The sequence below is a fragment of the Hermetia illucens genome, chromosome 1 (assembly GCF_905115235.1).
Source record: "Hermetia illucens chromosome 1, iHerIll2.2.curated.20191125, whole genome shotgun sequence".
NCBI lineage: Eukaryota > Metazoa > Arthropoda > Insecta > Diptera > Stratiomyidae > Hermetia > Hermetia illucens.
The window spans coordinates 143,783,268-143,808,615 of NC_051849.1; the positions used below are offsets into that span (position 1 = coordinate 143,783,268).

The window sequence follows — 25,348 nt, forward strand, 5'->3', positions numbered from 1 at the left end:
AGTTTTTAGTATTTTTTAATAATCTTAATTTGCGGACTGTAGTTAAGTCCGCACGTTAAAATGCCGTTTATATGTCTTTTTTAAAATGATCATAGCGCCCTCTAGCAGCAGAAAAAAAACATTGTTTTGAAGATAGGTGTATAAGTTGCTCCGTATTGCAATAACGAACTATACTATCGGGTTGGAAAAATTACTATGCATGCCCAAGATATTAATAACAAGTCGGGTTTTGTGTTTGCCTATGTGAGTAGCATAACGCGTTAGCATTAACCCAAAGTATTTAAATCGCTCAGCTCTGTTAGCGGCAGTAACCTGCCCAGAACTGAGCGATTTAAATATTTCGGGTGAATGCAATCAGCCACTGGAGAACTGTGTAATGAAATTGCTTCACGCATTAACGCAATCTGAATGAACTTGTGTTCCACAACTGGTGTTCTTTGTGATCGACGTATCAACGAACGCCTCATGGTTCTGAGTGTTGGCCGACTATAAAAGAGGATAAACGGCGTCTTGCGGTAATGAAGACATAGATGTTGCGTTGGACTAGTAGCGTGACACGTTTTGGCCACATCCGAAATGAGGTGCTCAGAGGTGGCGGTGAGGAAAACGGGGCGGCAACCCTGTAGGCTGAACCAAAAGCAAGTGGCCGAGGAGAACCTCCATAGTGGTGGCACCGGGAGACGCTGTACTCACTTTGGCTTGTCGGCCGTGATGCAGTAGGCGAATGCTCCAAAGGCCTAATCAGGGCGATCAGACCCGAGTCTGCACGGGGACTCATCTGAAGTGGCAATTTGGTCACGAAGCGTTACCAGGGGTATACTGGTACCATGGGAACCGGTAGCCCCTGGACTCTCATACTTTGGGTAAACTCCCGTTGTATGTGAGTACAGCTCGGTTGTTTGCGGTTGGCCCCCTAGTGAAAGCTTCATGGGGGTTGTGGTGATGCTCAAGAGAGATTTAGGTAATTCTTGCATCCACCAGTATGAATGCTAAGCCATGCACTTGGTATAGACTGGTACCGTTGTTGCTTGTCACAACGGGGCTCTGAATGTGGTCACAGAATCAACTTGTGTCCTAAGAAGACCGTGGGATTAAGTCTTCCAGACAGGTGCTCACGTAAAACCCTCAAGGACTTAACATCCGAAATCAGGATATCCGCGATCGATATGGGGTTGCACCGATCGTGGAAAAACTGCGGGAGGGGCGTCTTCAATGGTATGGTCACGTAATTCGCGCTAATAAGAATTCACTTTCCAAGATTGGTCTGAAGATCGAAGTCGATGGTAAGCAACCAAAAGGCCGGGCGAAACAACGGTGGCTTGATACACTGGATAGGGATTTAAAAGCCCGTGATTACATCCAGATCAGGCATTTGAGAAGATAAAATGACGAAACCGATCACGACGAGCCGATCCTGTCTGTGAACGGGCTGAAGAAAAAGAAGAAGATGTGAGGAGCGATGAGTGCATGACAGTTCCCTGTTACATAGTTAAAAATTCCATTGTCCTCTCTTTTTTAGGAATCGATTTAAATAAATCATTTGATGGAAAGTACTGTGCTGACAATAGTCAACCTCACAAGTTTAAGATTATTAGCAAATGTGAAGAGCTTAACCAACAACAGATACAAACAAGTCGGAATACCGGAAGCTCGCGCTTCAGGTATAAAGGTTTTGTGTTCATCTTATGTAAGAAATTTCAACGCACATTTTTCTATACGTATATAGCTACAAATCCAACATATTCCTTCATATTTTTCGAACTACGAGACATACCTTACATATTACAGTCATAGATATTACGCTCACCCTAAACAGACAGACCGCCTATTTCCAAATACTGTACACATATATGCACGTATGTAAATTGATCGTACCCATATTTCCGATTTACTTCTTATATCTATCGGAATTAGGCACCACCCGCAAAGTTCATTAGCACGCATGTACTATATACCCAAATACACACATGTCTGGTTGGAGTAATTGATATTTATATACACATGACTAAAAAACTAAAACAGAATAATTCTTGCGACCCAGTTCATAAGAACTCATTTCGTTGTGGTATTGAAGAATTGATATGTGATGATGACGTCATGCAGGTTGTACTGTGCACGAAATTTGCAAAAAATTGTAAAACTTTGTTAATAATGGTTGGATTTTCTTGATCAAATTGTGCGTTATGTTCTTCATTACCTGCATGCCAAATTTTATACGTCTGGGATGAACATAAAGGGGGTGCCGAGTAAATTTCTAAAATGTGGAAATATACTGTTATTAACTTTATTTGTGCAGATATCGGAATCGGATATATTTTGAGGCCTAGACTTCATAGAGATGGACTACTCTGATTTTTCGGATTTTTCGGTTGGATAGGTTCTGACAACGAGACCTGTTACACTTTTTGAGGGTCGTATTTTGAGCCTTCACTCAACTACGTTTCACCCGATATCAAATATGGGTCCAGTCTCGGAAAGTACTAATCGAGCCCTTTCATTTGATAACCCACATATCCACATTCATCACATCTCCCCCTTAAACTTAACACAAAATCATCATCATCATTAACGGCGCAACAACTGGTATCCGGTCTAGGTCTGCCTTAATAAGGAACTCCAGACATCCCGGTTTTGCGCCGAGGTCCACCAATTCGATATCTCTAAAAGCTGTCTGGCGTCCTGACCTACGCCATCGCTGCATCTTAGGCAGGGGCATGGTGAGACGTTTCGAGCGGAACAGTTTTTGTAAGCTGAAATAGGCTCTGTTGGCTGACAACAACCGTGCGTGGATTTCCCTATCGTAGCTGTTATCGGTTGTGATTTTCGACCCTAGATAGGAGAAATTGTCAACGGTCTCAAAGTTGTATTCTCCTATCCTTATTCTTCCTGTTTGACCAGTGCGGTTTGATGTTGCTGATTCGTCTTCGGTGCTGACGTTGCCACCATATATTTTGTCTTGCCTTCATTGATGTGCAGCCTAAGATCTCACGCCGCTTGCTCGATCTGGATGAACGCAGTTTGTATGTCATCAACGTCAACACAAAATGGTGCCACTTACTGTATGTAAAGGGATTAACAGACCACACGCTCTTACTAACTTCCGTGACAATCAGTTCAGCCGTTTCCGAATGAATCGGGTGACACAGACAGATATCGACTCGATTCTATAAGGTTTTGTTTCATACAAAACCTTAAAAGGAACAGTAGATTCCCGAAATGTGATGTTTGTTTTTTTTATAAAATTCTTAGCCAATAAGGGAATGAGCTTCTCAACCCCACTATGTAATGCACCATAATTATCTATTTTGATCAAGGTACAATAGATTTTTTGTAGTTTTTAAGGTTTTGCGTAAAAAATCGGTTTACTATCTGTCTGTCACATGCAGTTTCCTCCAAAACGGTGGAAAACTTGAAATATACAGCAACTGACATAATTTTACCGAGAGCTTAAAGACAGGGTGTACATTTTTTTTTCCTTCTAACGGATTCGTGTGGAATACTAAATATATGGTTGCCTTTCATCCCTTGGTGGGGTATAGCGGGTCAACCACTCCCAAGCGCCAACGCTCGTGGTTATGTGCGCACTCGTCCCCTATTAATCTGCGCCAAGTGCCCCAGGCAGGTGCTGACGAAAGCGCAATCATATGTCGCTCAGATAATAGCTATAAGTTTTTCTGGAATGCCCCCTACGAAGACAACTTTAGATACACTCCCTGTTCAGCAGGTGCAGCGAAGATCTAAATTCCGCGCACTGTTCCAAAATAATCTGTAGAATGTTGATATGGTCGTTGCAGGGGATGCGGAACGAACCCAGTTTGCTTTCTGTCGATCAAGCTTTCGAGATGTTCTTTGATGCGTTCCAGGATTATTTTAGCTATTATCTTTGCGACGGCAGAGAGCACGCAGATACTCATCCAATTGCCACACTCAAAAGAGGTGCGCTTTTTTGAAATCTTAACGATCATCGCTTTGTTCCATTCTCTGGAAAAGTCTCGGATTCCTAATATTTCCGTACGAGTGGAAGCAGCAGATTTGCAATAACTGCAGGTGCAGCGATAAATAACTTTGCGGGGAGACCGTCAAACCCAGCGACTTTACTCCGTTTGAGTGTATTAACGGCCTAAATGATTTCTCTTCTGCTTAGAAGAACAGCCCGTAACCGCATGTAACGGTGACTAGCCAAATCATCTAGAAGAGGCGAAACATCATCGGATCCAATACGGTTAAGGAACCTGGTGAAGTGGTCTTTTCACCTCTTCAGTTGTTTATTATCGTGGATGGGCCATGGAAAGATATGCGACCACATGCAAGGTCTTTCGTGAATTCTCTCTTGTCAGGGCGTATACTAAGCTGAACTTCTTGGGATTTCGTTCGGTATCGGAGTTCGAGCGTGTCACGTCCGCATTACTCGCCGCGGTCAGTAGAACATTCAACCCCTTCCGTTCATCGATCTGCAGTTAGCCAGATCTTATAACGTCCCTTCCGGACGTGACCGACGACCTGTGCAGGACCCGAGAAAATAACATTTTTGATGGCCGCCCAATGGCCATCGATATTTTCAGGCTGGTTAATCAGTAGATCTGCCGCTCAATTAGCAAAATAGTTCTCCCACTGTCGAGCCACAGGTGGGTCGTAGAAGCGGTCGATGTTGAGCTTAGGGAGTCGCAGCTCCCCAACCCTGAGAGAAGTGGCAGACGCAACATGCAAGCGATAGTAAGTATAAAAGCACATTGCCGAAAGAGGGTGAGGAATATTCTCCAAAGTCCCACCATTTTACTTCGCTGAGACCCACAATGTCCAATTTATGTCGCTGGAATTCCCGTTCAAGCTGTAGAAAGCGAGCATTCTAAGGACTGTCGCTAGCATTGGAAGAGTTATTGGAAGAACTGAATCCAGTTTTCGCAATGCCTTTTGAGCCTCGCAACCCCATACATCTGTTTGGTAAAAGATATGATGTTATCTTGAAACGAAGAGAACACTGGGACGAACCAAAAGAATGCGTGTCAGGATATACTGACAACTTCTACATCGATGACTCAAAAACAGAACAAAACGAATAAAAACGAGAAGTGGGCTTCTTCCTTAGGACGATATACAATGCTCTTTCAGGTTGAAGTGTATGCAATTCTAAAGGCGGCAATCTGGATGATTGACGAGCGGTTGAAGGGCAGGCGAATCGGAATCTGTAGCGATAGTCAAGCTGTATTGAAGGCGTTGAGCCGTCCTTCGATCACTTCAAAACTCATTCAGGAATGCAGAAAACGATTGAATTCTGCTTATAGATTCAATACGGTGCAACTACCGTTACTTTTTTTTTTTAGAAAAAAGTATATTAGCAATTCTAACAAGTTCTCTTCTTCCTCGGGCAATTTTGGGGATTGATCAAGAGAAACCATTTGCCGATGTCGTCGACAGCGGTCCAACTAAATTTCCAATCGACAGCACTGATTGCTGCGGACGAGATCATCATCATCATTAACGGTCAACAACCGGTATCCGGTCTAGGCCTGCCTTAATAAGGAACTCTAGACATCCCGGTTTTGCGCCGAGGTCCACCAATTCGATATCTTTAAAAGCTGTCTGGCGTCTTGGTCTACGCCATCGCTGCATCTTAGGCAGGGTCTGCCTCGTCTTCTTTTTCTACCATAGATATTGCCCTTATAGACTTTCCTGGTGAGATCATCCTCCTCCATACGGATTAAGTGACCCGCCCACTGTAACCTATTGAGCTGGATTTTATTCACAACCGGACGGTCATGGTATCACTCATAGATTTCGTCATTGTGTAGGCTACGGAATCGTCCATCCTCATTGAAGGGGTCGAAAATTCTTCGGATGAGATGGGGACTGTTTTTGCATCTCTGACCGCGAATGATTTGTTGTATTTGAGTTTGAGGCCGCGGTTGCCAAATAATCGTTCGTTATCTAGGTTGCTGCTGCGAATGTTGAAAGGTGGTCGCGCTCGTTGGACTTCTGATGCGCCGGCTCTCCGAGTGGGTCTGGATACGTGATAAATGATGGGTTCACTGCTGCGTGTCAGAATAGCAACAACGGAGTCTTCTGACAGTGCGAAGATCCGTTAATCTAACTTTTTGCTTCGGGTTACCACTTTTTAACTTCAATTACTTTTTTCGACAAATCAAGCCCCACTCCGCCACGGAGAACACCGGTGGTGGCATCTGTCAATCGAATTAACAACATTCGAAATAAATGTTGTTAACCCTACTGCACCACAGAAGCATCTCACATCAAATTTTTGGTGCTGATGTGCTACAACTATAGCATGAAAGGTCGGTCGGCTACTTTAGCTGCACCGGCGAATATCTAATTTTGTCTGATTCCCCTTCTCCCTTAATGGAACAAAGTTCGCAGCATCCGCAGCAATTCATGCAGACCATCTCTCTGATATCGATTTTGTCGTCGATGAAGCTGCCAAAAGTGAAACCAATCTAGGTAATTTTCTTTCGCGCACGCAACCAAAACCATTTTTTGTTCCTAAACTAACGTACATTATTTCTTCAGGAGAGGTTTTCGAGTGTATCACGAATCTACTTTGTTCGTTATTCGACTATTCTAGAAAAATGTCAGGGATCTAAGAAGCAAGTCCGGGGCTTTTAACTAGTATTCGTTGAATGAACAACATCATGGTATGCATCTGTATTGCAGAAACCTGGATTGGTGAATACTAATAATAAAATAATAAGTTTCGGGATCGAACTCCATCACGTAAGTTCCATGTCCAAAAACATCTTCTTTTCCTCTGTTGGGTTTGAGTTTGTTCCGTTTATTTTAATTTCTTGTGTTTACTTCCCTGCGTTTATGCCGCCTATCTGTATACAGAATTGTTTTACAGTTTGTCTGATCTTCTTATTATGACGTTCTGCTTTCTCCTTTTTTTCCTTTGCAGCAATATCCCTATGGTCAACTGGTCTAATTATCCTAGCTTCCCAGTCATTTCTAATAACTCCTCCCTCTCCTCTCTACTACGCTCTTCTTTTATAAACACTTTTGCCCCGAAACATAAAACAGCCAACAACTCATTAGGCCGCAATCTCAATCTCTTCCTTCCGGAATGTCCCCTTTCAGTATTTCTTTGAACATCCCTATATATAATATTCGACTTCCATCATCTAGCCTATGAATTCAAAATGAAGCTCTGTCGCTCAAACTCCAATGTTGCACGCAAATCAGTTCAATTTCCGCAAAACTAACTTTGACGCTCTCAATTTAGCTTTAACGTCAATCAATTTTGATGACATATTAGCTAGCTTAGCGATGCAATGTGATTAAGAGGTCATCCCGTGTGAAGGACGTTTTTTCGGCTTTCTTTTAGACATTTTTAATGAAGAACTGGATAAAGATATCTTCAGCGTTCATAGTAATTTTTCCAGCCCGATTGCATAGTTCGTTATTGAGAGTAATTTATACACCCATCTCCAAAAAAGGTTTTTTTTCTCCTGCCGCATTTTAACGTGCAGACTTAACTACAGTTCGCAATCAGGATTATTAAGAAATATTAAAAGCTAAAAAAAAGTTTAACACGGCACCATATTAAACTTTTTTTTGTGAGTTTTGATGTCTTCACGGCTTCTTCAATGAATAAAAAAAACTACTGCATTAATCGCAATTATCCTAGTTTGCGGACCGTAGAAATATGTTCTGAATAAGTTGGGAAAATTTCAAAGAAAGATTTTGCTCCTCCCCGAAATCGATCATAGGCTGCATAGGCGATGAGTTTCGAATCAACCCGTTTTGGTGCTGCACTGGCAATTCCCATAACACCAGTGCCAATTCCTTTCAAAGAACTTGTGACTAACTTTGTTCTCACTTCTCTGTTTACTTCCTCATCCCCTGCCTCACAGTACATCTAATAAGTAGTACCCACACTCAATGGACTGTTAGATATATGGTACCCTGCCTGTTCTACGACTCTTCTCGGCGCACACTGCTCTGAGTTCCTCGCCTTTCTTTGATTAAGCTCTTCATTCATAAATTTGTCATAATATCCTTTTGCTAGTTAAGTGTAGCCAATGCATCTCCCTCCCTCTCACCAGAAGTCTCGAAGACTGTTACTTGCGCTCCCTTTGCACCTGTATTGGAATCTATCTTAATATCCACACAAAGTCATATCATTCACTATATGCGTTTAATTTCACAGATTACATATATGCCTCCACCAAATTTTGCTTCAGTAAGCGTACCTTAGTAAAGCTCGTATGCCAGACAAACAGACAGCAAATGGATTGTTAATCATATTTTGTTTTTATACGAGGTCTTAAAAATTAACAAGAGCAAATTGTTAATAAATAATTAAATTTATTAAGTTAAAGTTGATGTGCGTGTTAGCTTTTGCAAATTGAAGTGGAGTCTTGGGAAAATTGGCGTTTAAAATATTTTGGGTCACGTAATTATTCAATTTTGAGGAACACACGATATTTCTAGATTTCAATCCGAATTAATTTCATTATTTGACAAAGTTGAGTTTGCTGTAACATTCACGATTTGATTTCGTGCGCAGATCTTTTTTAGGGTTTTGTGTGAAACAAAACTTTACACCCGCTTTATTCGGAAACGGCTGAAGGGATTCTCACGAAATTTGGTGAGAATATGTGGCCTGTGTGGCTCTTTACATGCAGCGAGTGGCGCTATTTTGCGTTGTTTGAAAGGGGCTCCCCATACATGCGAAAGTGAAGTGTACATTTTTAAGGTTTTGTGTAAAACAAAACCTTATTAAAATTCATCCAATGTCTGTCTGTCACACGCAGTTTTCTCCAAAACGGCTAAACCGATCCGAACGAAATTTGGTGGACGGATGGGAACTGTGAAATCTCACGTATACAACGAGTGTCATAAATTTAGGTGGAGTTTAAAGGGGAGCTCCCCATATATGGAAAGAGGGGATTCAAACATTTTTTTCACCGGATATAGTCGTGTAGGGTATCAAATGAAAGGTCTTGATTTGTACTTTTCGAAACTGACATTAGTTTTGGTATGCAAAGTATGTGAGTAAGGAGTCAAAATGTACGCACTTAAAGTGAGACAGGACCCATATTCGGAAACTACCATCATCAACCGCGTAACAACCGGTATCCGGTCTAGGCCTGCCTTAATAAGGAACTCCAGACATCCCGGTTTTGCGCTGAGGTCCACCAATTCGATATCCCTAAAAGCTGTCTGGCGTCCTGACCTACGCCATCGCTGCATCTTAGGCAGGGTCTGCCTCGTCTTCTTTTTCTACCATAGATATTGCCCTTATAGACTTTCCGGTTGGGATCATCCTGATCCATACGGATTAAGTGACCCGCCCACCGTTACCTATTGAGCCGGATTTTATCCACAACCTGACGGTTATGGTATCGCTCATAGATTTCGTCATTGTGTAGGCTACGAAATCGTCCATCCTCATGTAAGGGGCCAAAAATTCTTCGGAGGATTCTTCTCTCGAACGCGGCCTTGAGTTCGCAATTTTTCTTGCTAAGAATCCAAGTTTCCGAGGAATACATGAGGACTGGCAAGATCATTGTCTTGTACAGTAAGAGCTTTGACCCTGCAACCTCCTCTGTAGGGGCGTGAACGTTAATGAGGCTTATATTTCTAAACTTGCCTCGCAAGCGCAGAGTGCAAAGCCGATAACAGCAGGTTTCATTTTTTGGCTGACTAAGAAACCTAGTCCGAGCACATGGTTTACTGGATGACTGCTATAATATATGGTGTAGCGGCTCTTCTTCAGGAAACCGATCCCTGTCCATCGCATCTCTTGTAACGCTGTTATATCAGCCCTATATTGGGACAGGGTATCGGCTAGCTGCTCATCAGTTTTATCTCTGTACAAGGAGCGCACGTACCATGAGAAAATGGGCAAATCGTTAATCCGTTATCGTTGCCGGGTTCGTCGTTCTAAAGTCCATCCTGTCCGAGGCTCCTTTCGTGGCTCCGTAACATCGGTTTGCCGTGTAGGGTTGTCAGCCCTACCCAACCCCAAACCTGGAGGACTAGTTGGTACAGTTTGTCCCGTTTTTAGGCGCGGGAGACTCGCCTTCATCTTTCTCCTTCTGCAGCTTTTCGCTACGAAAGAGCTTCCACCGGTCACCACGTGGAGGTGGAAATACGGTTTGGTAGTAGAGTGGTTGGTGTTGGTTCAGCAGGCATTTCCCAGGTTTTATGCTCCATCGTGGGTACCAATCCACGTTTTGCCCTGGGACCTATACTACACTCTGACCTTTCGGAAACTACTACTACCACAAAAAATCCGAAAAAAATCAGGCTGGTGTGCTTAGATGAAATCTAGGCCTCAAAATATGTCCCATTCCGATATCTGCTCAAATAAAGTTACTAATAGTATATTATCAACTTTTAGAAACTGACTAAAAAACTCCCCTTAAGTTCATCCTAGATACACTGAAATAGAGGACAGCCTCGTGCACACACATGCCAAGTTCCATGAAAATCCAACTATTAGTGCTAAAGTTATAGAAGTTCAAACTTATCAATTTCGTGCTAATTAACAGCATTCTAAGCCATACAAATAAGATGCTCACGTCATAATTGACGAGAATAATTGAAATTCGAGTGAAATATTAAAATTCCATTCAAGAAGAATCTAATTCTCCTCAGCCCTTTTTATATTTGATGTTGGTTAAATTGTTGGCATTTGCTAATAATATTAAACTCAGAGTGTGAAGCGTATGAGGTTGACCATTATCAACACAGGGCTTTCCATCAAATGATTTATTTAAATCGCTTTCTAGAAAATAGTGGGCAATGGAATTTTTAGCTATATTACACGGAGCTGTCGTGCACTCGTCGCTCCTCACATCTTTTTCTTTTTCTTCAGCCTTCAGTTCACAAGGTGGGTCGGCTCGTGGTGATCGGTTTCGTCATTTTATTTTATCAAATGCCTGACCAGGATGTAATCTCGAGACTTTAAATCCCCATCCAGAGTATCAAGCCACCATTGTTTTGGCCGGCTTTTTGGTTGCTTACCATTGACTTCGATGTTCTGATCACTACTGGTTGTTGAATTCTCGTTAGCGTGAATTACGTGACCACACCATCGAAAACGCCTCTCTTCCAGTTTTTCCACGGTTGGTGCAAACCCATATCGATCGCGGATATTCTCATTTCAGACGTAATGAAAACGTGTCACGCCACCAGTGCAATGCAACATCTTTGTCCCCATTACCGTAAGACGCCGTTCATTGCCCTTTATAGTCGGCCAAGACTCAGAACTATAGAGAGTGGCAGACGGACGACATTGCAGTAAATTTTAGATTTGGGCGTGCGCTGATACGTCGATCAAAAAGAACACCGGTTGGGGAATGCCATTTCATCCAAGTTGAATTAATGCGTGAAACAATTTCATTACGCAGTTTCCCTTTTTTTAGTTATTTGCTTGCTCATCTCCAAAATGTTTTTGGCTTCACAAAAGAACTAAAACTTTTATAATGTAATAAACAAAAATTGATAGTTTTGTGGGTAATGCACAAGTCATCCCGAATATTCAAAGATGTTTGATTCTGGCAGCTTCAATTTGCAATGAAATCGGACTCAAGGGCGTTTTCGTTAGAAAAACTGCCGACCATATTCTAGTAAGAAGAATGTTTTTGACAAGATTAGCTGGGCACCGTTATCGGCACTAAATTGCAAAATTGAAGCCAAAAAAAAATTATAGTCAGAACTTCGTCGAATGAATCAAACTTTCCTGATATCAGCCCCAGGTTGACAGATAAGCTCCATAATAATAACTAGCACTGAAAGATGAAGTTGCAATCAAGAAATTGGAATTTTCTTTGCTAAGGGAACATTTTTGGGAAAGAACCGAAGTCCTGATGAGCGGGGTTGCCCTTAAAAAGAGAGGGCATGAAGGCCCTTCTACAATGCTCCTCAAACTACCCCATGGAAAAATTGGGATAATGATCTCGATTATATGTTGCTAACGTGAGGAAAGAATGTAAATGCCCCTCATTTAATATTCAGCTGCCCGGACTTTTGAGCTGTTAAACGAAAACTCCGCGGAAAGGATTTCTTAAATGAGGAATCTGGGTGGTCTCTACTTGTCGTTCTCAGAATCGTAAAGCATTACGAACATCGCAAACAGTAGATCGTTTAATAGGTGATTTTAAGAGATAGTGCAAATGGGCCTGAGTGCTTGGAATTGCGCACCCCCATATTTCTCACCTTAATCTAACGTATAAAAAAATAATTTGCAAGGACGCCAGACAAAGGCAAATTTTTAATGGTTTTAATTGGCTGACGAGACAAAACAGGGGAAAATAATAGATAAGTGCTAATGACAATAAATAGATATCCTGGAAATTAGATTTACGGTTGAAAATTTAATAAAGAAAGTATTTTCTATTCTTATTTCCATATTCAAATACATAAACTATTTGAAGGATATTTTTTCTTACATCTTTGCAGATTTATCGTTTTAAAAATAGCCAATGGGAGGACGAGTGGGGTATCTCTTTGTTGAATCGTCAACGGTATCAACCTCAAAAAATTGATAACACTCTCTTGAAAGCAGTTTTAGCAAATGAGGATAAAGAGGAAGCAAGTCGATGGGGTCTAAAAAGTGAAATTTCGCTTTTTCGAAACGTATTATACACTTTAGCTGAATCGAACCTACCACGAAAACAACGTTCTACAGCTAATATAACAGAAGACGAAATTGCCGAAATTTTAGATGATATTCTAGAAAATGTTACAGACTCTAGACCTGAAGGGAGATATGGTCATGCAGCTGAGAGAATACCTGGTGAGAGTTATTGCCTTTGTATTTATAATTCTGTTTTTATCTCAAATGAAATATGACAAAAATTTATAATTAAAACTTTATTCATAGGTGGTTTTGTAATTTTTGGTGGTAAATTGCCCAACGCCGTTCTTTCAAATGAGCTTTGGATGTACAATATAACTGGCATTGGCGGATCGTGGATATTGCGTGCGACCAACTCTAGTTTAATGCCACCCCCGTTAGCAAGGCACACACTCACCTTGGCCGGTGAATATTTATATGTTTTTGGAGGCAGCTTAACGAATGGCGAGTTTTCTTCAAGGTAAGATTTTTCTAAATGAGTTGTGCAATACGTTATTGGTTTATGCATACCTATTTTTGCGAGAGGTAGAAAGTTGTTCTCAGATACTATGCAACCAAAAAATATTAAATGGTCTCCATACGATATCTAGACCACCATACTGATAAATGTTCAAATAAAATAACATTGGTATTCCTGAGTTATAAATATAAGCAATCTCAAATAGCAGGAATCGTCGCTCGTAATATTACATTGAATGTAGGTTCTGTGATTAGTCGATCCTGTTCTCTAAGTGTGTATTTAGGATAAGTAAAACGACATTAAAAGTAAAGTAACGCTTTATAATTCAAACAAGTTCACTTGTGTGCAGTAAACACTACAAATTGGCGACACACAACATTGATAGGAGTGAAAGAGTTGAAGTCAGAAATGGTGACCAAGATGCAGTTAATAATAATAATTCGTGAGGGGCAATAATTATCATCGAAACATCATCAGTAATAAAGCGATCAAATTACATCGATATAGTCCACGGCTTAAAACTTCCTAGATCGGCTACATTCAAGGTTTGTTCGCGTCGAATTACTAGTGACAATATAAAATTTCATTGCGTTGTGGTCCTATTTCTTGCGAATGAAGTAGGATGGACCAAGTCGCTGGTATTATCGCAATGTTACCACCAGGAGACAACAAATGAAGCAGCAACAACAATTGGAAAGGTTGCTAATCTATTGATTTGCAGAATCTCGGGAGAATCAGATGAGCAACACGACAGTAACCATTCACATCAATGACGAAGGTACTGAAAACAATCTGGATCAAAAAATATTAAGCGCCTGATCCTAATAATTACATGTCACTTGAACTATATGGATACCTTGAATGCTGATGTGGTGCATAGCGCCTACGCGCCATCGCTGTTGGTTCCTCGGAATCGTACAAGAAAGAGGTTTAGGTCAGATTGGAATCAGATTCACAGAAGCCTCGAATGAACGTAAGAACTGTGGAACCAAATTATTGAACATTGAGGAAACTATTGTGGAAGCCTTGAAGCAATATTCTGCAGGCAGCGGTGGAAGTTATAACCACGTCGAAGAAAAACTTCACAAATATGCTACTTTCGTCACCGATTTAAAAGTACAGTGACGAAATGTCAACAACCCTGGAAAATTTAAAATGTCGTTATCAGAAGCAGGATTGCATTTTGTTTCTAGTTGATACGAGCGCTGCCATTTCTGTAATTACTGATGTCTATGAGCAACCTGAGTCAGTGATTCATCAATCTCCTACAAGTCGGTCCATTAAAAAAGGCGACAAAAAGAGAGTTTGTTACATGCAAGTAAACATTCGAACCATTCGGAAGTCATATTTTGATTAGTAATATAATGGCAACTGCACTAACTCAGTTATCAGTCGAAACAGACTGTCAGGTTCATCAGTCATTATCGTAAACGATCAGTTTGCATAATTTTGTCATTTTGACTTATGTCAAACTTATGAAGAAGTGACCATGTAAAACTGCTCTATGGGGAGAATGGCTTGTCAGTTGAATTCAATTGCTGCAAATGGATCACCACTAATGTTTCATAAAACGCAAAGATCGACAGTTTTCGCAGACTTCTCAGATTAATGACTACAATTAAATCTGATTTGAATTGCTCAATAGCTCAAAGGAAATACCCAGCGATCGGTGAGTTGTAACCTACTTCTCTTGCATATGACAAGAATAAGAACATGTTACATACATATACACATGTAGGAAAAGGCATTTCAAGAACCATATATAGGACTGCATGAAGTCAATAAACGTGTGAGTGGTCCCAAAGTGTGTCGTGGGAAAGAATGTCATTGTTTCAGTTTAAGTATTGAAGTTTTGAAGCTAATTCAAACAACTTCAACAACACATTTATTGGCTCTAGTTGAACAAAACAAATTCGAACGTACGCAGGACCGAAGTTTCGATAAGTTCAATTCAACGGGTGACGAATTAGTTATTTTGCGACACTTTCAAATGTCAATCATTTAGGGTGATAACGTAGTACCAACACCAATCTTGCGCAACACATGCATGCATATCATTTCGTTTTGTCTTTATGCTGCGCCAAGCTAACGAAAGATTAATTTGCCTATATGCAGCATTTTTCTTTTCCATCGTATCTAGAATAGTTTATCATCTCCGTTATGTTCTTTTTAAATTCCTAATTGTCATCCTAACTTCACGTTAGGCCAAAACATTGAAAACATGATCACTTTAATTTCTTTTTGAAATTTTTATCAGAATATCCTCTTAAATTCTCAAATCTACCTTATTCAAATATATTATATATATTTTCAAGAATACATAGGTAGTACAGTGCTTGTCGAACAATTCAGGAATCTTCGATTTCTGTGGTTTTCCTCGACCTGAAACGTGTTGTATTTGCAAATCTCTTATTTTTTTGGTGGTGTTTGCTTGAGTTTTAAGCTTTTTTGCGCGAACACCCTTTAGATCTAGTAATTTTGCTGATATGTATGTTTTATATCATACGCTTTTCTTTCTCCCTGGGTTCCATCTTATTTCTTTTTATTTTTCTCTCAAAGTGTGTTGAGTACAATCAACAGGATACGCTAACAAAATGCCAGGACAAAAAAGAGTCACTTTTTTTCACATTTTTCATTAAAAAAAAATTGTGACTTCTATAATGCATAACAAAAAAAAACTATTGTAGTTTTCAAAAAAAATCATCAAATAAAATATTCACGTTGGTATGCCAATTAGCTTGATGTATATGCCTATTTAAATGCAAATGCACCACAAACCCATCTATTCAATAAATGCGGCAAATGATCGCCACGGTAAACACGTGATGATCGCCTTCGACTTACATTCATCGATACGCTCTTAGTTTGACTTCTCCCCACTCGGAGGATTGAAAGATCGATCATTTAAGTGGAATTAACCCACAATCTGCCTTTCACACAGCTGAATGCAAGCTTTTTGGCGGTGATGTTGTGCTGAAACATCAACCACGCCCCTACCTCCGATGTCACGAGGCAACTTCATTCGCTTCACAGCAGAATTTTTATGATGCATTCGGAATGTGGACATAATAGTCCGTATCCACCGCTGGACGTCTTCCAGATCGGTGTTCGTTCACGGCAATATGCAGAATGCATAAGTCAGTGAGAGGATAGCGAATACATTCAATGCGTTTACTTCATTCTTTCCCGAGAGATCCGATTTAAGGACTAGCCTCATATGTCACAGCTTGGTTGTGACTTGAATTCGACATTTGTCCATCCAAATATCACGACTAAACATGTCTTCTACTCGCAACAGATGTCAGCATACAACTCGATGTCATCTAAGTAAGTGTAAAGTGTGTCAGCTCGTACTTTGATTGCCAAACCATATCCTGAGCATCATCCAGTAGTCATGAACAAGGGTTCAGCGCTATACACAACCAGAAGCGACTTAACGAATCTACCTGAAAGATATCCCTCCGTATACGGATGCGCTCTGAGGTTTTGGTACCCTCAGATGAAAGCATCGACCCTTCCATGGTGGTGGCAAAAAATATTGGTTTGGGATCAATGTGATACGGAGATAGGACATCGATTAACTAAGTGTACGAGACGCTGTCAAAAACCTTGGCATAATCGATATAGCAACTAAACTGCACCTTTATCCAAATCTACAGCCCTTCTGCTCCTCGGACAGAATGTTGTTGATCTCGAGGTGCGCATTGACCCTTCGACTAATAACGGGCGTTATGCATTTGTAGAGGGTTGGTAAGCAAGTAGTCCTGTGTCTGCGGGCTGCTACACTCTGTTCTTTTTAGAGATAAGGGAGGTAATTCCCGCAGTGATGATTTATGCTGTGTGCCTATCAACCATGTATACTGGTGAATTTTTTATACCAGAACGTGTGCGATCCTGGCCAAGGCCCCTCAAGTTCTTCAAGCTGTTATAGCTCGTCGAATCTTCTTTCGGTAACATCTCTAAAATTCATGCTCGGCATAATAGCATGACGGATGCCGTCAGCAGTCAGCATACTGGGCGGGTAAGTCCCAAATTCCACCTCAATAATTTCTCGCCTCTTCCGAAAGCTCTAGTGTCTGGACGTTCTGTTGGGATTCGTTGAATTATCTGAAAAAAACTGCGCTGTTTCCTCGCGTACGTTGCATTCTGAATACGTCGTAACCGACTGCATACGACAGAAAGTTTCCGCTTTAGTGTGTCCAGAATTTCAACTATGGGTGTCTCAGTTTCGGTAAACCCTCTGCACTTTATTCTTCACCAGTCTGTTTCATTGCCAGAACTAATTTGAATCAGCCTGCCTTAGTAAGTCGCGCCGTATTTATTATTACTACCTTTTATTTATTTTTCTTTTTCTTTTTGTTGCTGAATTTATTTTCCTTCTTTTCTTCTTCTTCTTCTTATATGGTAAGCTTCTTTTATATTCAATAAATTTTATTTATTGCCTAGTGACTGTTATATTAAATGAGAGAATAAGCTCCTGGAATTAAAACTTGAGTTGAGGATGCTCTCTTCCTGCTTCTCTTTAGCTGCCGCTAAACTCACACCGAGTATTGAGGAGCTTCCTATATTTTTATGGCCTGAGAATACCTAAAAAAGGTGACAAACCTCAAAAGCCGCCTCAATATATTTCCTATTTTTCCATTTTCATCTTCGCGTCCGTTTCGATTTCGACTCCGCACGATATCCTTTTTTGGCATTTCAGGCTCGGTGCGATCACAAGCATCAGATTGAAAGACATGCATAAGCACAAACTCGATAATAATAATGACCTGAGTGGAACTGAAGTGTTCATCCCCCTCGCAAACTAACGGGATATTTCAGCGGCGCTTGCATTATTTGCGGGCAAACCTTCAAGCTTCAGTTCGCCATTTGTGCATGATTCCCAGATAGCATTGCTATCTTAGTTGACTTTAGCCAACCTGAGCGATCTTTTGGCCATCGCTCAATGTTATAAGTCGTTGTAAACTGGACAATCGATAACAGAGAAATTAATTGCTGCTTGTAGCACTCCACCGAAAGTAAAGTTAGTTATTGTGATTAATTGATTCTGTCTTCTAAACATCAGAGCGTATTGAGGATTTTTCATTCATTTTATCATTTTAACGACTTTAATTATAGAGAGAAAATGTTAAAGTGGGACTAACTGTTCAAATGCTCAGCTCTGCATTCTCGCGGTCTATTGGTGTTACTTCGCCCTAAATCAAGCTTAGGAATTAATGAATTTGCACAGTATCTATATCTGACAGGATAAAGTGAAATTTAAATATAAATTGGTAAAACCTTATATGTAAATTCATTTCGTTCTATGAATATCTAATGTCTACATATATTCACATAACCGCAATTGTACAAAACAATCCATAAAAACGCATAATGTGGAAAATAAAAACAAAGAGTTCAAACCTGATTGATTCGTCTTTTCCGCAAACTATTGAACAATCGAAACATGACCGGTCATTTAAATACCTGCGTCTTGAATTATTTATCAACGATGATTTGCATTCAATCCAGCTAATTCAAATAAGTTTAAGTTAAAATTTCTGTACACGTTGATAGTAAGATACCTTATAGTATATATGTACTTAGATTCCAATTCGACACTTATTGATGATCATTTTCTTTACACTACTCTGTAGGTTGGTACACTGTTCGATGTTATAGGTAAATAAACTTCAGGCGTTAAGCAAAGATCATGGATATCGGCATTCTAAGTATTATATTCTTATGTAAAGTATGGAGCACATACTTTGGAAGATAGAATTATCAATATGTGCTCATGTTTTTTTTTATTTGCTATTGGATAAAGACAATAGCAATTGTTTACATTTTATAGTGTTTGGTTTAAACTTTTTATTGGCTTATATAGTAAGGGTATTAGGTAATACATTGACTGTTTGTGCGTATTCATATTCGAAAGAAGAAATCATATAAGAGCGGGATATAGTGAGGTTGCTTGATGCATTTTCATGATGTGTATTTATTGGTGTGTCAGTCGTAAATCTTCACAGTTTATTAAAAGAAATTAAGCTACGTATTTCAACACAATGTAACTTTTACCTATCTTATATGGAAAATGAATTCCTTTTGGCATAAATACCGTGTTGAAACATGCTCTAGAGTAGAGTATGGAGGCCATTAGAATGTTTGGTAAAAGTCCTGGGAATCGAAAAAAACAAGATCGAATTTGGTATCAATAAAACTGGTGTATCTTTGTTATATATAATAGTATTTGCCTTTGCTGCTGAAAACATGTGCGAAATGAAAGAACGTACATTACCGCGACAGTGCGCCAATCCACCCATGCAGAATTGTTCAAGCTAAATTACATAAATTACGTTACAAATTACTGTCGCATCCATTGTACTCGGTAGACTGAGATTCCTGCGACTTTTTATCTTCTTCAATATGAAATCGTCGCGGCTGAAGTGTATTTTAAAAACTATGCAAATTGCATCTTTTTGATGGTCATCATTTATGAAATCGTCGCGGCTGAAGTGTATTTTAAAAACTATGCAAATTGCATCTTTTTGATGGTCATCATTTACAATGATACTCACTTTTCATTGTGTTGATATTCATTCAGAGATATGTGGGCTACCTTTTAAATACAATAGGCTTTTTGCTTTGAGAGGAGGTAGCACAATTAGTTCTAAATGTTGTGCTACAAGAGCTATTTAGATATTGTTAACATTGATTAACATTGAAATATAAGCAGCAATGCTTATTAGACAGTATTCATGGAAGAATCGAAATAAAAAATTCCAGTTTAAAAGAAGCGACAACAGCAGATATTTCAAGAGTAATGGTTACTCTGTACTGGATGAAGTTCCAAAAATCGTACTAATGATTGAACGAGTATTTTGTGTATTCATAAGACAATATTTAAATCTTCGAAATGCTCACGTTTAAGGGAACTTTTCACATTCAGCATTTTTTTCGAATTGTTTTTTTTTATTCCCAATTTGGAAAAATATAATCTCAAGAGTAAGTCCGCAAAATTTCAAGTCGAAACTCACAGTAGTTTTTTTTTTTCGTGAAGTCAAATCCAGAAATTTCATACAAGTTACTAACTGAGAAGAAAATACAAAGGTGTACATTTTTTATATGAATTGTAACAATTTTCTGGGACCCTACGTTTTTTCCGATACTTTTTGTTATTGCCAGGCCACTTGTTATCGGTTTTCTTGATCCTTTTCAAAGTTTTGTGTAAAACCAAACCCGCGTTGAGTTTAAGGCCGGGTCATAATACATGCGAAAGAGGGGTGTAAATTTTTTCACCAAATATAGTCGTGTGGGGTGTCAACTAAAAGCCGGGTTCAATTTTGACATTTGTTGGAAAGCCGGGGAGTTTGGGGGCTGTAAAATGATCTTCTTTTTCACGGACCTATTCTCAGAAATTCCAATCGAATTTTTTTTTTAAAAATCAGGGCTCAAAGTACCATACATACTAATATCTACGCAAATTAAGTTAACAATAATATATAGTTATAGTTTTTGGGAAATTGACTAGAAACCTTACTTAAGTTTATTCTAGAGTCACAAATATAGACTATAATATGAAACATTACCAGGTGTACAAGCTTAAATCCGTTGTTTTTTTTCTCAAGAAAAACACATTTTTGTTATAGGACCCAAAAAAAACTTTATTCCAAATATTGGCCCTTGCTATCTACACATTTTTTCTGTCCATTTCATTTTGTTGATACCACACATCAAACCATTTTCGGACGTCTGCGTAAGAATCGATAAAAACAAATGATAGTCGGATGGGCCAAGGTCTGGTGAATAAGCGGGGTGGGGTAGTATCTCCCAGTTGAGCGTTTCTAAGTAGTTTTGAACTTTTTCGATGTGTGCGACGGAGCATTATCATGGAGGAAAATCAGTTTTTCATGTCTTTGCTGTTATACCGGCCGTTTTTCATTCAGAGGACGATGCAATTTGATGAGTTGTTGTCGATAACGGTGGACATCGACAGTTTCACCAGGTTTCAACAGTTCATAGTTAAGCCCATGGTGTTTAACGTAGGTACCTGTCGTGGAGACTTAATTCTACGGTCCTCTTCAGACACGGATTGATTTTGTGACCACAATCAGAGCCCTGTTGAGACAAGCAACAACGGTACCAGTCTATACCAAGTGCATGGCTTAGCATTCATACTGGTGGATGCAAGAATTACCTAAATCTCTACCGAACTATCTCTTCTCGCTTGAGCACAACCACAACCACCTTGAAACTCCCACTAGGGGGGCCCACCGCAAATAACCGAGCTGTACTCACATACAACGGGATTTCACCCGAAGTATGAGAGTCCAGGGGCTTTCTCGGTTTCCATGGTACCAGTATACCCCTGGTAAGGTTTCGTGACCAATTTGCCACTTCATATGAGTCCCCCTGCAGATTCGGGTCTGATCACCCTAATTAGGCCTTTGGAGCATTCGCCTACTGCATAACGGCCGGCAAACCAAAGTGAGTACAGCGTCTCCCGGTGCCACTACTATGGAGGTTCTCCTCGGCCACTTGGTTTTGGTTTGGCCGACAGGATTGCCGCTCCGTCTTCCTCACCGCCAAATCTGAGCACCAACAGTTCATAGTAGAAAATACCCCGCTGATCCCACCACATGCACAGCATCGTCTTCCGTCTGAAGCGATTTGGTCTTGCAGAAGATGTCACTGGTTGGCCGACATCAATCCACGATTTTTTTCGTTTAGGATTCTCGAAATAAATCCACTTTTCGTCTTCAGTCACAATCCGATGCAGAAACATCTTCTTTTGTATCTGGCAAGCAAGATTTCGCATGTGTTTTAGCGCTGCTCCATCTGCCTATCGTTCAATTCATGCGGCACCTATTTTCCGATCTTTTGAACCTTACCCATTGCACGTAGACACAAGGAAACGGCTTGTTGAGAAACACCCAATTGCGTGGTGAGCATTTTCTGCGTTTGAGTATCGTCCTCATCCAAAAGAGCCTCCAATTCGTGGTCCCTAACTTTCCTGGGCCGATTTTCACGTTCCTTGTGGCTCAGATCGAAACTGCCGTCTTTGAATCGACGGAATCAGTCTCAGCACGTTGTTTCCGATAGAGCATTGCCGCCGTAGGCCTTCACAAGCATTCAATGCGATTCAGCGATTCTTCAAATTGAAGCAAAAAAGTAGAGCTTCCCGTAAATGCTTTTTTCCGGAAACAAAACTGGACATGATTATTGAAGAGAAAAAATATGTTTTCGCATGCAATTGATGATGATATAGACTGACAATTGTTGACAAATGTCGTAGTAAAAGAAAAATATGGCGTGGTCATAGCGGCCTGATACGCTCACTGATGCAAACAGCGGATTTATGCATGTACAGCTGGTATATCCACAAGTTTAGTTAAAATCGTACTATTACTGGCAAAGCTACAGCACCTTAAAAATTCCATGTAAATTCACTGCAACCCAAAACATTAAATACCAATATCATGGGAAAGAGTCGTCCCGCACTCAAGTGTGCTTCAAAATGATAATGTCAATATAATATAACGGAATATTTTTGTAGCAACTATATATTTTTGTAAAAAGATTTTTGTTGTAAATAACAATGTCTCAGTTCATACGAAGCGTATGCACATTAGTAAACAATGAAAAAAATTATTACAAATTGTGGGGTAAACAATATCGGTATATGTGTTTTCCTCGTATCAAAAGCATAACGACAGTTCAATGAGATTGAAAATCGGTGGAAATATTTAGCTTAATTTTTTTTTTGTTTTTCTCTTGCACAAATTAGATAAAAAATTCTACTGGCTAGCTTATTTAATAAAAATATTGCGAACTAAAATGCCCCATAATTTTTCCATAGGATTTAAATCTGGAAAAAAAGCAGGCAATATTGTTATTCTTAATAATGCTTTAGTACTACGGCTCACATGTATTACCGCATTATCCTGTTGAAAAATAAAATTCTGGTGACCATTTTGTCGCAAAAATGGAACTAATATCTCAGCATTCTCAGCGTCCGTAATGTGTCCGGATAGCTCAGTGGTTAGAGCACTAGGCTGTCATACGGAAGGTCGCGGTTCAAATCTCACTGGTGGCAGTGGAATTTGCATCGTGATTTGACGTCGGATACCAGTCGACTCAGCTGTGAATGAGTACCTGAGTCAAATCAGGGTAATAATCTCGGGCGAGCGCAATGCTGACCACATTGCCTCCTAGTGTACCGTTACGGTCTTGAATGAAGTGCTCTAACACACTTCAAGGCCCTGATCCAATATGGATTGTTGCGCCAACGATTATTATTATTATTATTCTCAGCGTCCCATTTCGATATCTTCCTAAATAAAGTTAATAATAGCATATTTCCGTATTGTAGAAATCTTCCCTGAAATTCCCTTAAGTTCCATCTAAAGGTACAAAATTATAAGTAACAATATAATACAAAATTTTGGAAAATTTGGAAAAATTCAACTATTGATAAACTTTGTTATCAATAGAGTTCACAATTAAAGTGTGGCTATTTCGTCCAGTAAATTTAAATCATTTATTACTTATAAAAGAAAACACCATTATAAACGTTAACGACTCAATTTAAGAAAATTTTTAACAATTATTAGAAATCAATTATAAAACAATTTAACTTTTGTATTTTTTATTCAAACGAGAAAAACTTATCTCAATTATTTTCAACCCATTACTAATGGCTGAGTTTTCTAATACTCGATTGCTCCACTAGCCTCCTGACTTCGACCTCACTACCCGCAGGCAGGCGAGCCACTCAGGCGGGAGAGTTTCACTCCGTGGTGAATTTCATCATTCGCGGGCGAAGCCCAGACGAATCCTCGCTCCACAGAGTTATAGAAGACCAAAATTGTGTAAAATTGTGAGGTGAATTCATCGCACTCTAAGACGTTTATGACGTGTATATTTCAAATTTTTAGATATGTACGAATGGAAAAATGCATAAGAACATAAAACCTTTCTCTTTCAAGCGTCCAGCTTCCAACATTCCGACTTTGTCGGGAATCGCGTTCGGACAGTGCTCAAGGGTGTCCAGCAGCGTTGGTTGTTCAGTAGTTTTCTTTATTGTTTGCATTATTTTGTGTCACGCATAAATTTCTATTGATTTTCCTAGAAATTTTCTGAAGACTAAGATTTTGGCATTAATCTTCATTCTCCCAGCTTCAATTAGCATGATTTCACGATCCATTTGTAAAAAACATTCTCATTTAATCAAAATAAACTTATCCTAGAAAAAACCTTCAAACCGTCATGCGGTCCACGACGTCAAGAAAGGTATAAAACAATCAACCACTTTGGACATAAAGTGGAATTATCCACTGCAGAAACTGGCAGTTCGAAAACAACGTTCAGGAGCGCCACGACATTGGAGAAGGATGCTGCGGCATCCGTGGGCTGAGAGGATCACTTTAGAGCGGAGTATTGTGGGTTGAGAAGTTTCATAGCCGCCCGGTTAACACAAAACTGTTCATCTTCGACAATAGAAGAAAACAGTCTAGCAAAAGTAAATACAACCTGATTGGGTTTAATAGAAAGTCGTATGTCAATAGATAAGCCGCGGCATACATGCAATTGTCAAGCATGGTGCCGGGAATCAGTTAGCCTAGACTTCAAAGCAACCTGAGTATATTTATTGATTAGAACTAGAAAAGGAACGATGCTTAATATATTGTGTTTCAATTTGTTACAAAACGGCACCTTAGCTATAGAATAGCCATTTGTCTTCCAGTAGGACAATAAACCCAAATACACTTCCTTCTCGGCACAAGAATGGTTATTGTATAATGAACCACGCCGACCCTATATGCTTCCCCAATCGGTGAACCAATAACACTGAATGTCGCATTACACGATATATGTTGGCATAACACAAAATACAACGGTAACAGAGGAGACATTTTTTTCTTCTTGTTTGAATCTAATTATTTTTCGGCTTCCGGCTTATATTTTTGAAACGATGCAAACACGTGCAACAAACAATCTTTCGCGAGTAATTGTAATTCACATTCCTTTGTCGAAGTGCACAGAGAAATATTTAGTGAAAGGATGCTGACCTTATCATTTTGAAATACTGTCAAGAAATAAATGAAACCTATCATACCTGAAGGGTCGGTTCGGCTCCCGGTTTTCGACTTGTTTTTGTTTTGTTGCATTTAAACTTAACAATGTTTTGAATTTCAAATTGTCAAAAACGACTCCGAAAACTGAAAGCGTTTATCCAGAAGCCACCCTTTTCAAAACTTCTTTTAGGCATTATGGCCCGAACTAGTATTCACGAGATCGGTTAACATTAA

General features: G+C 39.7%; 1 protein-coding gene across 1 annotated transcript in view; it reads left to right on the forward strand.

Moving 5' to 3' along the window:
• The window catches only part of LOC119647681 (multiple epidermal growth factor-like domains protein 8), a 100,789-nt gene that overhangs the window by 53,322 nt on the left and 22,119 nt on the right, over positions 1 to 25,348 (forward strand). Inside the window, exons 4-5 of the mRNA XM_038048796.1 lie at positions 12,421 to 12,757; positions 12,845 to 13,058. Of these exons, the coding sequence (XP_037904724.1) occupies positions 12,421 to 12,757; positions 12,845 to 13,058 (551 nt within the window). The remainder of the gene's footprint in view (positions 1 to 12,420; positions 12,758 to 12,844; positions 13,059 to 25,348) is intronic.